This window comes from Propithecus coquereli, unplaced genomic scaffold (assembly GCF_000956105.1).
Source record: "Propithecus coquereli isolate 6110/MARCELLA unplaced genomic scaffold, Pcoq_1.0 Scaffold673, whole genome shotgun sequence".
NCBI lineage: Eukaryota > Metazoa > Chordata > Mammalia > Primates > Indriidae > Propithecus > Propithecus coquereli.
In genome coordinates, this window is record NW_012152763.1 from 504861 (window position 1) to 518963 (window position 14103).

General features: G+C 56.2%; 1 protein-coding gene across 1 annotated transcript in view; it reads left to right on the forward strand.

Annotated features, from left to right (window-relative positions):
* CFAP46 (cilia and flagella associated protein 46) overlaps nt 1-14103 on the forward strand; it is a 149453-nt gene that overhangs the window by 53852 nt on the left and 81498 nt on the right. The window contains exons 13-20 of the mRNA XM_012660675.1: nt 3-111; nt 300-431; nt 767-831; nt 2054-2218; nt 3110-3233; nt 3762-3856; nt 5210-5320; nt 8401-8500. Coding sequence (XP_012516129.1) covers nt 3-111; nt 300-431; nt 767-831; nt 2054-2218; nt 3110-3233; nt 3762-3856; nt 5210-5320; nt 8401-8500 — 901 coding nt within the window. The remainder of the gene's footprint in view (nt 1-2; nt 112-299; nt 432-766; nt 832-2053; nt 2219-3109; nt 3234-3761; nt 3857-5209; nt 5321-8400; nt 8501-14103) is intronic.

Consider the following 14103-nt stretch of genomic DNA (forward strand, 5'->3'; position numbering starts at 1 on the left):
AGGAGAGCCTACGAGCTGATCAAGTCGGCCAAGGTGGGGAAGTCGGAGCTGGACCCCTGGGAAAGCTTCAGCCCCGACCTGTTTGTCCTGTGCGCGGAGCAGGCCCTCAAGGTGACGAACCCGCCCAGGACCAGGACGGCGTCAGACGGGAGGGGGCACCGCGTTCTGGGGCCTGGACGCTGGGGAGGGCGGCAGCCCCTGGGGAGGGTCCCGGCAGGGTGGAGGCGGGATCCCTCCGTGGGCCTGATCTCAAGCGGGCTCCCCCTTGTCCCTGGTGCCCACGGGGTCGGTGTTTGCAGATGGGGCGGCCCGAGGTGAGCGCCGACTGCGTCCAGATGTACTTCAAGGTCAAGGGGCCCGTCACCCAGTTCCTGGGCCGAGCGCACCTGTGCCGGGCCCAGCTGTGCGCCCCGCAGTCCACCGACCACCTGGTGAGCCGCGTCCCGCCCCTCCCCACCGTCCTCTTCTCCCGGCTCCAGGTGTCGGGAGAAAGCCGTAAAGTAAGCGACCAAGGCCATCTTCACAGGGACGTGCAACTGGCACCGCTTCCTGTTAGGGTCCTGCCCAGGCAGTGGAAGCCGACGTGTCCTGTGTCAGTGACCACGGGTCTTTGCGGCCTGCGCCCCGCCTGAGCAGGGCAGTTTCCGGCCCTTACAGCTGTTCACAGCCGGGCGGGCCAGCCTGGCGTGAGGCCAGCTTGCAGGGAAGTGGTGGTGAGCGGGCACGGGTGTTTCTGATTTAACCGAGAACGCTTTACCCTGTTTAGGAGGAATTTGAAAACTGCGTGACTCAGTACCTGAAGGCTATAAACTTTGCGAAAGGAGAACCGAGGTGGGCACCGTCCAACGGGCCTTTCTGATGGGCTGTGTGGAGGGGTCAGAGCCGGGCTTGACCCCGCCTCCGTGGGGACGGGAGTGGGGAGGCCTGACCTCAAACCAGAGGCTCTGAGGTCAGTGGGTGTCTCCAAAGGGAGCCGTGAGCGCCCCCGGGAGAAGCCTGGTCCACGCTGCATTCCGGGGGTCTCGGGGCAGCCGTGGTCGGGCCCGTGGGTGACGGGGAGCCCTGGACGGCTGTCAGAGGCGCCTTCAGGGGGAGGCCTGGTTGCTCCGTGGGGGGCTGGGGGAGGAGCTGAGCAGAGAGAGGCGGCCCAGGGGCGTCCCGGTGGCGGGAGAGAAGGAGCCCGCTTGAGGGCGTGCGGGAGTTAGGGGAGAGCAGCTGCCGGGGGAGGATAAGTCCCTTTCTGGTGTGGGTGACACAGCAGGCTGCCCGGGCCCTGGGAGCCACCTCTCTGGCGCGGGAGCCCCTCCAGGCTGGAAGACTCTGGTCGGGACACCTGGGCTTCCCCTCCTCTCCTGGAAAAGCTGGGAGAGATGAGAGGGGTCTCTGGGTCATGCTGTGGCTCCCCGTAAACTCCCTGAGGGGATGTGGGACCAGGCGGGACACCAGCAGGCACCCGCGGCCCTGCAGGGCAGAGCTGCCGTGATCCCCCTCCACACACACGCCCTTCATGGCACCCTGCTGCCTGCCCAGGGGAGAAGCCCAGACTCCCAGGAGGCGCCTCTGCTCACTTCTCCAGCCCCTCGTCCACTTCACCTGGATGCTGGGAGGCTTTGTCCCTGAAGTTTCTCTCCTGGTCATTTTCAGCCAGGGCAGGATGTCTCCTCCTCCAGGAAGCCTTCCTGGATTCCCTCGTCCTTGCCCATTCTTGTCTGTCTCTTGAGAGGCAAAGGAGGCCTTGCTCAGTGCTGTATTTTCACGGGGTCTGATCAGCGGGCGGGATGACTGACTAAGAGGCCGTGGTCCGCACTCGGGAGCCTGTGGCCGGGTCCTTGCAGCCGGGGCTGAGCTGGAGCCACGGGCACACTCGCAGTGAGGCCGGCACAGCTGTTCGGGAAATGGCTCTGTGCCTGGTGCTCACGCAGGTGCGGCCCGAGCTGCTCAGCCGTGGCTGCTGCCATCTGCTGGACACGGGGAGGAATGTGCTCCGCGGGGGCCTCCGAGGGAAAGAGGACGCCGGGTTTCGCAGCTCAGGCCTCCTCTCCTTGGGCCGCAGGTATTACTTCCTGGTGTATAACGCCTCAGTGCTCTACTGGCAAATGGCGCGGCCCTTTCTCAAGCCCGGACACCGCCACCACCTGATCCCCAGCCTCTCCCAGATCGTGAACGTGCTGACTCAGATCGAGGACGAGGACAAGGAGTGGCGAGCCGAGCTGATGCTGTGAGCCGGGTGGCCCTGCCCTTCCCGGGTGGGCCAAGTGGCGTGTCCGGACTCAAAGCAGGGGAAACGGGGTCCTGGGTTTAACATCCTGGTTCAGTAAATTCGTAATGTGGCAGACACTCGAGCGAGAGAAAACCAAGCCAGAGCGAGTAGGCAGGTCCAGGAGCCCGGGCGGCCCCCAGTAGCGGGGCTGTGGGGGCAGCCAGGGCAGGGCAGTGGCTGCTGGAGCCTCAGCCCTGAGAAGCCACCACCAGCGCCGTCAGCGGATGCCGCTGGTCACAGTGCGGGGGGACTGACGGTCTCCGTCAGAGCTGTCCCGTGTTTGGGTCGCTCTCTGCGCAGGCCAGTGCTGGGTGAGTGTTCACACCAAGGGTCCTCACTGTGCCAGCGCCACACAATCCGCACTCAAGTCCGGGTCCAGAGTCTGTAGGCTTTGGCTGCCGGCTTTACAGCCACTGGGGAACCTTTAAAAGAAACTAAGTGCAAACAAGACCTTTCTTTAAAATGTCGTTTTCAGGCCAGGCTTGGTGGTTCACACCTGTAGTCCCAGCACTGTGGGAGGCTGAGGTGGGAGGATCGCTTGAGGCCAGGAGTTTAAGACCAGCCTGGGCAGCATAGTGAGACCCCCTCTCTACAAAATATAAATAAAAATAAGTAAAATATCATTTTTAAATGTCCTGGGAAATTAAAAGGCCAATAATTTCCTCTCCTGCTGCTAGGGACAGCAAGCTTTCCTGGCTCCTGCTGGCCTTCCCTGGTGAGACGCTGCTCCCAGGCTATTTTTCTGAAGTTGATGAAATGTAAAAATTATAAAAGTATAATAACTTGGTTATTACACGTTTGCAGCAGAAAACAATTTCAACAAGGTTTAATATCAACCCTATTATCTAGGGAACTTCTTGAGTGTTATCTGCAAGCTGGAAGAAAGGAGGAGGCTGCTAAGTTCTGTTCCACCGCGGCGCCGTTCATAAAATCAAATGTGCCACAGAAATACCGACAGATATTCTCTCTTATGGTAAGCTGACATATGAAAATATACAGATATAAGAAGTAATTTGCTTAAAAGTCAGTGCTCAGTAAACTATGCATAAAAACTGCAACCAAGTCCATTAACTGAGAGAGATAAAAACACACATGAACAAAGCAAATATAAACAGAATAGCACTTCATCCTATGGGAAGACATATATAACCATGATATTTTGAAAACAAAACAAGATCTTTTGCCTTTATTGTTACTCTTTGAATATTTCCTTTGTAACAGCATTGGTTTTTTAAAAAATTAATACAAAATTTATAAAGCTACAAGTAATTACTAAAATACAAGAATGTGTATGAAAAACATTCATCAGCTATTCGTTTTTATGTACAAGGAATGAGCTTAAGCTATATCTGAAAAAGCTAAATATAACAATGAAAAGATACATGTTAATTACAGATATTGATTATAGGAGAAATATTTACAAAATAATATCTAGACACAAAATCTAGGTATCTAGCTATTGCTTGAATCCAAATTAATATTCTGTTCCGTTTTATGACAGGTTCGTCATGAATTAATGGATGAACTTCAGTTAAAAGAAGAAAAGAAAAATTCCGTCAGCCTTTCAGTTTCCTTCCTCATTAATACGCTACAAGGGTAAGTAGCTTGGGGAGGGCGAGCGGGTTGAGTGTCCTGAGTGCGAGCTCAGGAGGACTATTCCTTGCACCTGGGCACGCCTGCAGGTGAGGCCGTTTGGGGTTGCAGGGAGCTGGCCTGGGAGGTGGGGCCTGGGAGGCATCGGGCCGCCTGTGAAAGCTGGGCCACCGGCGGGGGTGCAGCTTCTAAGCCAAGTGAAAGAGTGGCTCCAGGAGAAGAAAGTCACCAACAGTGTCAGATTCCTCTGAGAGGTCATGCCAGATAAGTGTGCATTTGACCATGACAGTGCAGAAAACGAGCGGTTTATAGGAAAACCCTCACCCAGCGGGTTAATGAACGGGGAAGGATTGTTACCAGGAGTGGAGACAGGACTCCTGAAAGTTCCCTGTGCCGGGCAGGAGACCTGCAATGGCAGCTGCAGGGAATTAGGATGGTGGAGAGCAGTGTGTTTGCAGGGAGTGGGGAGGTGACAGTGTGAGTGCTGAGGGGAGTGAGGAGGTGACAGTGTGAGGGCTGAGGGGAGTGGGGAGGTGACAGTGTGAGGGCTGAGGGGAGTGAGGTGACAGTGTGAGCGCTGAGGGGAGTGGGGAGGTGACAGTGTGAGGGCTGAGGGGAGTGGGGAGGTGACAGTGTGAGGGCTGAGGGGAGTGAGGAGGTGACTTTGTGAGGGCTTAGGGGAGTGAGTAGGTGACAGTGTGTGAGGGCTGAGGGGAGTGAGGAGGTGACAGTGTGTCAGTGCTGAGGGAAGTCGGGAGGTGACAGTGTGAGGGCTGAGGGGAGTCAGGAGGTGACTGTGTGAGGATTGGGGAGTGAGGTGACAGGGCTCAGGGGAGAGAGGAGATGACAGTGTGTTTCAGTGGAGTGGGGAGGTGACAGGGTTTGAGGGCTGATGGGACTGTGGCGATGACAGTTTTTAAGGGCTGAGGGGAGTCAGGTGACGATAGTGTTGAGGGTGGAGGACACTCAAGAGCTGGCAGTGTGTTTGGTGATGAGGGGTATGACGACACCTGGGTGTTTATGTGCCAAGATCATTCTGACGAGAGTGGGACGCTGACCACAGGTCCTAGAGCAGATGGGAGGAGAGCGGCCGTGATTTCCATGGAAGGGTCCCTAGTTGGTCCTGTGTCTGGGGGAAGGGTGTGTGCCAATCTTCCTGGGTGACGTTTTTATGATGCAGCTGGAGTGAGGGAGGGTGAGGTAGTGTGACAACGTGTCTGGGACATTTGAGGAGACAAAGGACAGGGATTATTTTAGCCCTTCTTTTCAGTGGGAAACAATTTCCTAGACTCTCTTTGGATAAATTGAATAAACGTAATAGGATCTTTGATTATTTTGCATTTGAATTAATTCTAGAAAAATGGATAAAAATGAATTACCAGAAGATGTCGACAGTATTCTGAAAATGGCCTATAGACATTTAAGTTATTACAATCACCAACGCTTTCCTTCAATCAGAGAAGAAAAGTAAGTGTTTACGTTTTTCCAGCACAGATTTACATGTATGTAATCTTTGTGCAAGATTTAGCAAGTATTGGGGAATGTGGAAAAATATAAACACAATCGACTAGAACCACTTTAGCAAAAGTCAGCTGTGTGGATGTTTTAGTACATTTCCTTCTCATCTTTTTTATCCTGAGGTTGGCACCGTTTGGGCAGTACTTTCATATCCTACTTTTGAAAATCAAATTTAACTTCCAAGCATAAGCATTTTCAAGTTATTACAGCATCTTCTCACGCGTTTCTGAATCGCTGCGTGATGCTTCACTGCAGGGAGGATCGTGCGTTTTTCCTGAGCATTTCCCAGGCTGGCGTGTTCCCGTTCTGTGCTTTCTTGACCCTCTGCGCACCCTGAGAGTCCAGGGTGAGTCCCGGGCTAGCTTCCTGGAAGCAGGTCCCTGAGCCGGGGCTGCCTGAGGAATGTGCACGGCACTCCCCAGCCGTTTTCACAGGAGTGACGGTTCGGTTCGTTCCCGGCCCCAGCAGCTGTTCTGTCACGTCCTCGTTAGCGCTGTGTATTCGTTTAAGAGATGGGGCGGAACCTTGTCAACATAGTAGGCTGAAGTTATCTGTCGCTTTGGTTTTATGACAGCCTGGGAAGGATGTATTAGCCATCTACGGCTGTGCGACAAGTTACTCCCAACTTAGCAGCTTAAAATGACGCTCATCTGTAACCTCTGTGTGTCTGTGGAATTCCGCATCCGGGCGCAGCCGGGCTGGGTCTCGTGGAGGCTGGACCGGGGAAGGAGCGGCTCCGACCAGGCCACATGGGTGTCGGCAGGACTCCGCTTCTCGCGCAGTGAGGGCCTCAGCTGCTTGCTGCGTGGGCACCGCCGCGTGACGGCTGGTTTGTGAAAGGCAGCGAGGAGTCGGCCAGCACAGCAGCCGTCAGGACGGTCTGAATCCAGTCCAGGCAGTGGGATCCTGCGCAGTCAGTTAGATGCAGGTCACTCAAGGGGAGGGGGTCACTGGAGACCCTGAACCCCGGCAGGCAGGACGCGGGTCTCGCAGGTCTGGGGGTGGGGCTGGGCGCCCAGGGAGGATGCCGGCGGGTCCGTCCGGCTCTCCGGGAGGCACGTGCGTGAGCGTTTTCCTGAAGGAGGCTGACGTGCTCCGATTCTCTGGGTGATTCTAACTGGAGTCGGGCGGGGCTCCGCCGTGGCCCTGGCTGTGGCCGGCAGCATCCCCTTCCGTGGCTGGCGCTCCCGGTTCGCGCGCAGGACTGACGCGAGGGTCTCTTCTGACAGTCTGCTCGTCGCTCCCTCGGGGGAAACTCCTGCAAGCAGGATTCTGGGGCGCCTGTGCGCTCAAGCGGGGGCGCCTTCCGCCCCTCACGGAGCCTGCCGGGGACCGGCTGTCGTCGCTTTCCTGTCCGTGTCTTCGCTGATGAAGTTGAACGTTTTTTCATATACTTACTACCATTTTTTCCTTTTGTTAACTTTCTGTTCATTTCTTCGACCTGATTTCTTAAAAGTAGTATATAAATCATTTTGTTATCGACTTGTAGAAACTTTTTCCATTTTAGGGTGTGAGCCCTTCAGCTCCAGTGTATTTACAAATTGTCCCAGTTTGTTTACCTTTTAGTTTTTTAATAATTCCGGGTGCCAAACAACAAGGACAGTCTGGGCCACGTCCTGGCCAGACGCTGCTGTCGGCCTGCGTCTGTGTTCGCTGGGACCCCCCCCCACCCCCCGCGTCTCTGTGGCTCCGCTTCCGTGGGAACGTCTAGTTGTGTCGCGCTCTGGCTAGAGGGGCTAGCGGAGCACTTTCTGATTTGGACACGTTAGGTTTCCCTGTAGCTTCCTGCGCAGTCAGCATTTGGTCGCTGCCCCAGGTCACTGCCCCCGGGCCCGGAAGAGCAGGTGTGTTCTCGGCTTGCTGGGGAGACGCCCTCACTCAAGCTGCCAGTCAGAGCTGCCTTTTGGTGGATTTCCGTGGTCCCTCCCAGGAGCTCTGAGAGCCTCGGAGACTTCCTGACACTCTGGGGGCCGCTGGCACTTGCCCCTTGGACTCCTGTATCTGGAATTCTGGGTGACAAAAAGGCGACTCTGTTAATTTAAAACCAAAAAGGACTGAGAACCGGCGATACATCCTTTTACGGATTCTCCGTTCTTGGCCTGCCCAGCGGGGCCTGCCCTGGAGCACGGGGAAGAGGAGGAGGGGGGAGGCCAGGCCCACCAGGGCCTTCGGAGGCGGCGGGGGTGGACAGAAGGACCCGCACCCCGCCCCAGAGCAGCCCCCGTCCCCGAGCGGCCCCCTGTCCCAGAGCCCCCCGGCTGGAGAGGGGAGGAGGGGAGCACCTCCTCGAGCGCCACGTGGGTGGTGACCACGGCCCAGATGTTTGTATCAGTATTTCTGGGTGAGACGGTGGTTATTACCTAGGAACAGGCAGAGGAGACGTAGGCTTGTTCCCCAGGGGATGTTTGGCCGTGTCTGGAGACACTTTTGGTGGTCGCCACTGGCGGTGCTACAAGCACATAGTGGGCAGAGGCCAGGGACGCAACTAACACCCTGCAGCGCTCGGGATAAGTCCCGCCCAGCGGCCTTGTCTGGTCCAAAATGTCAAGTGTCAAGGTCAAGAAACCCCGGTCCGTCTAAGCCGGGACCACGCTCTTGAGTCCTACAGCTTAGTAATAATTCTTGAAATGAGGCAGTTTAGTCCAAATCTTGTTCTTTTTCAGAGTTGTTCAGGCCACTGTTGGTCCTTTGCACGTTGATATAAATTCTAGCATCAGCCTGTCGATCTCTGCAAAGACCCCGATTGGTGGCCGCGGATGCCGTTGGTCGGAGGAGCCCAGGCTCTGTGCCAGGAAGCACATGTGCCCGCCCCGCGCAGCCTGCCTCCTCGCCCGGGGGAGGCGCCGGGGCAGGTGCTGGGCTCTGGTTCTGCAGCCGGAAGGCCGGGCTGAGGTCGCCACGGCAGGATGTCTGTTTTATTGATTTATTTTAACTCTTGTCTTTCATTCCCACCTCTGGCTGAAAGATGGCTGTGTACCACGCAGGTGTATTGCTCTGTCACCCACTGCTGTTTGTTTGTTTGTTTCCAGAATGCTTCTGCTTTTTGAACTGGCTCACCTCTCTCTGACCTTGAAATGCGTGGACATCTCCTCTGACTGCCTCGCAGAGCTGAAGAAAATCGAAAGCAAAGTAAGTGGCTTCGCGACGACTGCTGACTCAGGCAGCACCGGTACTCGCGTGAGTCTGGACGTAAAGGCCAGAGAGCGGAAAAGCCGTTCACAAAGCCGTGGCCAAAGGGCCCCCAGGTGTGCGGCTGGCAGTCGCCCTCCGTGTGTGTCACGTGTGTTTGTTTTATGTGCGGTCGCGAGTCTGTGGCTTTTGCCGTTTTGCATCTGCCCCTTCCCCTCGGCCTCCGTGGCAGACGCCGGGCCACGCTGCCACCAGCTGTTTGTGCAGCGTGTAAATCTCACGGCGTTACTGATCCAGGGCTAACTCCCCCACCCCCGTCACTGGACATCTGAGTCACACACCGTGGTCCTCCCTGATCTGCGGTCGCACCGTCCGAAGTTTCAGTGACCCGTGGTCAACCGCGGTCTCAAAATATGATAGTTTGAGAAAGAGAGAAACCACACTAACGTAACTTTTATTACAGTATATTGGCATGATTATTCTATTTTATCATGTCATTGTTAATCTCTTACTGTGCCTAATTTATAAATTAAACTTCATCGTAGGTGTGGATGTGTAGGAAAATCCATAGTGTGTATGGGGTGTGGTGTGATCCGGGGCTTCAGGCATCCACTGGGGTCTTGCAATGTGGCCCGCTCAGGTCAAGGGGGACCATGGTATAATTTTTTGCTTATTCCATAAAGGGCTGCCCTGAACATTTGGTGCCTAAAGCTTTTTTCTGCATTTAGGGTTTTTCCCTAAGATAAGTTTATTGTCATGAAATTACTGGGGAATTTTCACTTCTAAGATTTTTAAATACGTATTACAATATTGCGCTCCAGAGAAAGTTTTAGATTCTGCCAAACATACGTAAGAGTGCATGCTTCAGGTTTGTTTTTTAATTTAAGAGACGATGAATGGCCTCTTCCAGAGAGCAAAGTTTCGAGTTAGCCGTTACCAAGCACAGTTTTGAGTATGATACGCGGTAAATTTGCTCCACACAAGGGTGACCAGGTTGGACGAGGGATCTCGAGGACAGTGGGACCGGGTGCTGGAGGTCACTTTGCGCTGTCTCCACTGAGCGCCTGCCGTGCGTTTAGCCCAAGTTACCTGAGAGCGTAACCCCGGCTGACCCTCCGGAGTTTATTACCAGCTCAAGCCGTAAGGCCTGGCGCAGACAGGAAGATACATAGTTCGGCACAAGGGGAATCAGATGGTCGTGTTCGTAGTCATGCTGATCTGGAACAGCTTTCAGGGAGGAGACGGAAGTTCGTCCTGACCTTGGCAGTCAGGCAGCACCTGGCCAGGACATCCGGGGCGGCAGGGTGGGTGGGAAGTGGCGTCAAGGCTGGGGACGTGTGTCCAGGCAGCACCCAGGACGCAGAGTGTGGGAGGCTCGTTTCTGAAGTGCTCTGCCGAGGGTCCCATTCCCGTCGGGTTTTCCAGGACACGGTGGCCAAACGCAGCACTGGCGTCACCATGCCTGGGTCCCCCCCAACCCCGCTTCTGCCTCTCAGCCCCCGAGCAGCCTTCCCGCGACTCTGAGCCCGGTGTTTGCTTCTGTGAGCTGCCTGCAATGACACGACCGTCTCGAGGGCCTTGCCGAACTGCAGCCAAGGCCTGGGGCATCGCAAGGCGGGCGCCTGGGACGGCCCTTCCTCCCATAACGGGGCTCGCTGTTGCCGCCCCGCGGCCCTGGCTCTGGGCCTCCGTCCGGCCCTGCCCGCCCTCGCGTCTTGGTGCGCGCGGCCTGCCCCGCAGCCCCTCCGCGAGGCCGCCTCCCCCTCCCGGCGCTGCGGCCTGGCGCTGTGGTCTGCGTGTAGCACGTCGCTGGCATTTCTGGAAATGTCTGGCACCGGGTCTTTCTTTAATTTTTTAACTCAAATACAGAGGGTTAAAGGGTAACAGACCAGTGAAACAGGGACAAAGCCAAACACGAGGGTAGAGGGAATCACACCCCGAGCCCGGTGCACCCTCTCCTCGCCGGTCCGCTCCAGCGTGTTCCGTGTTCACTCTTGGTTTCTGTAAATGTTCTCTGAGTACCTGAGAAGGATATCTTTATTTTCTAAGTATTCCTTAAGTAGCGTTTCAGTATAAGTTGGTTTTCACATCTTTACCTCCTGACTACTTTTTATCTGCTTCCTCCACTGATCTCTGTGAAAGGCATTTTAATCTCAGTTTTGCGTCGTGCGGCTGCCATTTCTCTGTGCTCCTTGGTGCACGAAGCGTCAGAATTGCTGCATCTTCCTGGTGAAACGTGACACGTCTCCGGGTAAATCGGCGGCTGCGTCACTGCACATGGACCACGCCTGTTGCGTCCAAGTGTGCCGTTTGCACGTCACTCACTCATCGTCCGTCGTGCCTCCCGGGGATGGGCGTGTCTGATGTCACCCCCGGCCCCTTCCTGGCATCACGATGGCACTTACCGGCTGCTCGGTAAATACTCGCCGAGCGGTGGAGGGATCGTTGAGACGATTCAGTCTCTCCAAAGCGCGTGTGCGTGTCCCGGTTTTCTGGTTTTACCGGTGCATTCCGTGTATCGTCTCCCTGAAGTGCTGGGCCCGACGGTTGGGACCCAGGAGCCGGAGCGGCCCAGGGACCAGCCGTGAGATCAGGGAGAGGCGTCGATTAAGTCCCCAATACCGAGCCGTAATGTCTGACATTCTAGCGTCTTCCTAGAGGGATTTGGCACAAAAACAAAGCAAACGTGCAATCTCGTACGATTGACCAGAAATCAGCGAATCTTTTCTCAAACGGGAAACGACACAGCAGGGGCCGTTGAGACGATGCTGCCTTCTGCCCCGCCAGGCAGGATGGACGAGACATTGACCCTCGAGCCTGAAGCTACCGGAAAACCAAACAAAACGTATGAAACGTCCGGAGAATGGTTTCCACGGCGCTGAGCCAGACCGCGACGGAGGGTGGCCTCGGAGAGGTGGGACCAGACGGAGGAGCTGTGAGGGCTCAGCTGCCGGCCGGCGTTTGCGGATTGGGCCGGTGGGGGCACCCAGGCTGAGGGGACACAGCTGCTGTTTGGGGAGGACAAGGACGTCCCTGGGGAGGCACGAGAGGAGGGAGCTGCGCACGGAGAGCTCTGGGGTCCGCAGAGGGTCCCCCGTCGCTGAGGACCAGGCAGCAGGTGCGTGCGTGTGAGGAAACCCCCGGGCTGGGGCGAGAACTGCCGTTTGGAGAAAGGAGTCCAGGGAACCGTCCGCAAAAGTCACACAGGGCTGGGACGGTTCCTCTTCCCGCCACCGGGAATCCAACAAAAATGTCACCAGATAATCAGAGGAACACGACCCGCCGTGAGGAGAAGAGCCAAGCCACCGACACCGAGGGGACAAGTGAGATCAGCCGACGCAGACGTCAGGACGGCTCTGCGTTCAGGAGGGTGGGACGGGCTGAGCCTGGCTGTCAAACGGCAGTAAGGGGGACCCAGAAAGCACCACGTTGGACTTGAGGAGATGCAAACCGCACCGTCTCAGATAAAAACTCTCCGGGTAGAATTTGGAGCAGGTCAGGCACTTTAGACCAAGGAGGAGGGGGCGGGGCAGCGCGGAGACCGCCGCAGTGATGCGCGGAGAGAGGCGCCGGGGCCGCGGGGCAGCTCCGGCCGGCCCGGGACTCCTGCGATTAGAATCCCTGGGGACAGAAGAGGAAGGGAACAGCAACATGAAGAAATTCCACAATGTTTAAGTGAGATGACCCTCGAGGGGAGGGAGATGACGTCGTTCGCCGGGGGGCAGACGCAGGGGTGACCCCGACTTGGCCTGGGCATCCACACAACCCAACAAAGATCGTCTCTGAAACACTGAAATAAAAGATCAACCTAAAAGTCTAAACCCAGAAAAAATATCTTTCAAATTAGAAAGAACAGACTTTAAATATTTGTTAACATATGCAAAATGGAAAGCTTGGCCTACATGACAAGACATATTGAAGGAAGTTCTTCGGGCAACAGGGTGAAGGTGCCAGCTGGAAAACCTGGTCCTCAGGACGCGGCGGGACACAGGAGATTCCTAGGAGATTGCTAGAACGTGCTTTTTGTTTTCGGAGACAGGGTCTGGCTCTGTTGCCCAGGCTGGGTGCAGCGGCGCAACCACAGCTCGCTGCAGCCTGGAACCCCTGGGCTCAGGCGATGCTCCCCCCGCAGCCTCCCAAGTAGCTGGGAATACAGCTGCCACCACCACGCCCCGCTGATTTTTTAATGTTTTGTAGACATGGGGTCTTGCTATGTTGCCCAGGCTGGTCTTGAACTCCCAGGCTCAAGCGATCCTCCCGCTTTGGCCTCCCAAAGTGCTGGGATTAACAGGCGTGAGCCGCCATGCTGGGCTGTTATTCTTTTCCTGATATTATAATAATGGCACCTATCTAACTATGAAAAATTCAGAAGACTTTTAAGGACAAAAGAAAGAAAAATCTCGGGCCATGTTCCTAGGCACAAATAACTTCTTAGCATTTCCACGTAGCCACTGGAAGCTTTTTCCCACGAGTCCGGCGCCGTGCCGTGAGCAGGGTTTACGTCCAGCTTTTAGACCTCTGACGGGTGGGTGTTTTCCCAGGTCATCAGACATCACAGACGCGAGATTCAGTGCCTGTCCCGTGCCCCGCCGTGTGTTCATGTCATGATCTGTCCCTTCCTATTAGACATTCAGAGGCTTGTAAGATTTGTTTTCAGTTAAAAGTTCACTAATGTTAAGGATGCGAATGGCTCTTAATTGTGAAACCAGATGCAGTTTGGAAGACGAGTCACTGCCACCGTGACATCTCATTTCAAGTTGCCAGAGCGGGTGGAAACCAGCTAACCTGAGTGGGCGTGGACACGGCCTCCTCCTGCGTGGAAGGAATCCCGCGTCAGGTTGGGCAGGCGCAGCCTCGGACGGCGGCCTCCGCACCCTGGAGTCCCGGCCACACCGAGGGCCCCAGACGCACAGGATCGAGGTGCCCGGCCGTGGAGCGGAGCTGCCACGCACAGCCCGTCCCACACGCTGCAGGCGGTTCCGGTCACTGCGGGCGTCTCCCGTGGAAGGCGAGTTTCCTGGAGCAGAGGCCGCCTGTGTGTCCTGAAGACACGTGATCCGCAGCCGCGCTCGCAGATGGGCAGCGAGTCATCCCCGGTGCGCGCGAGGCCTGCGTCCCGCGAGGCGGAGTGGGTTCAGGGGCGCGGCCTCCGGGTGGCGGCCTACACACTGCTCCCCTGGCCTGGGTGCGGCTGCCGAGGCCCGGGGGTCTTTCCGTGGGACCGCCACGCCAGGGTAAAGAGCTGGCAAGTGACGTCTCAGACATCCAGACTCTAGTTCCTTCCTGAGGCCCTGAGTCCTATATGTCTGGGGCCGGGATGAGGCCCCAAACTGGGCAGGTGAGGCCCCCACCCCAGACACGCCCCGGGCTCCCGCCGCCTGCCTCCTGTGCCTCTCAGAAGGGCTTTTGCGCCCTAAGCCAGGCAGGCATTAAATAAGAGAAAATACGTTTGCTAAATCTCATAAGAGGAAGTTTATCGGAAGTTGGTTTAATTATTTAAAAACTCGATGTCCATTAACATCAACGAGCTCCCCCTCAAACCGTGGTGTCCTCTGCACCGTCGTACCGTCTCGTGCTGTGCGTCTGTTGAATTCCTACCAAGC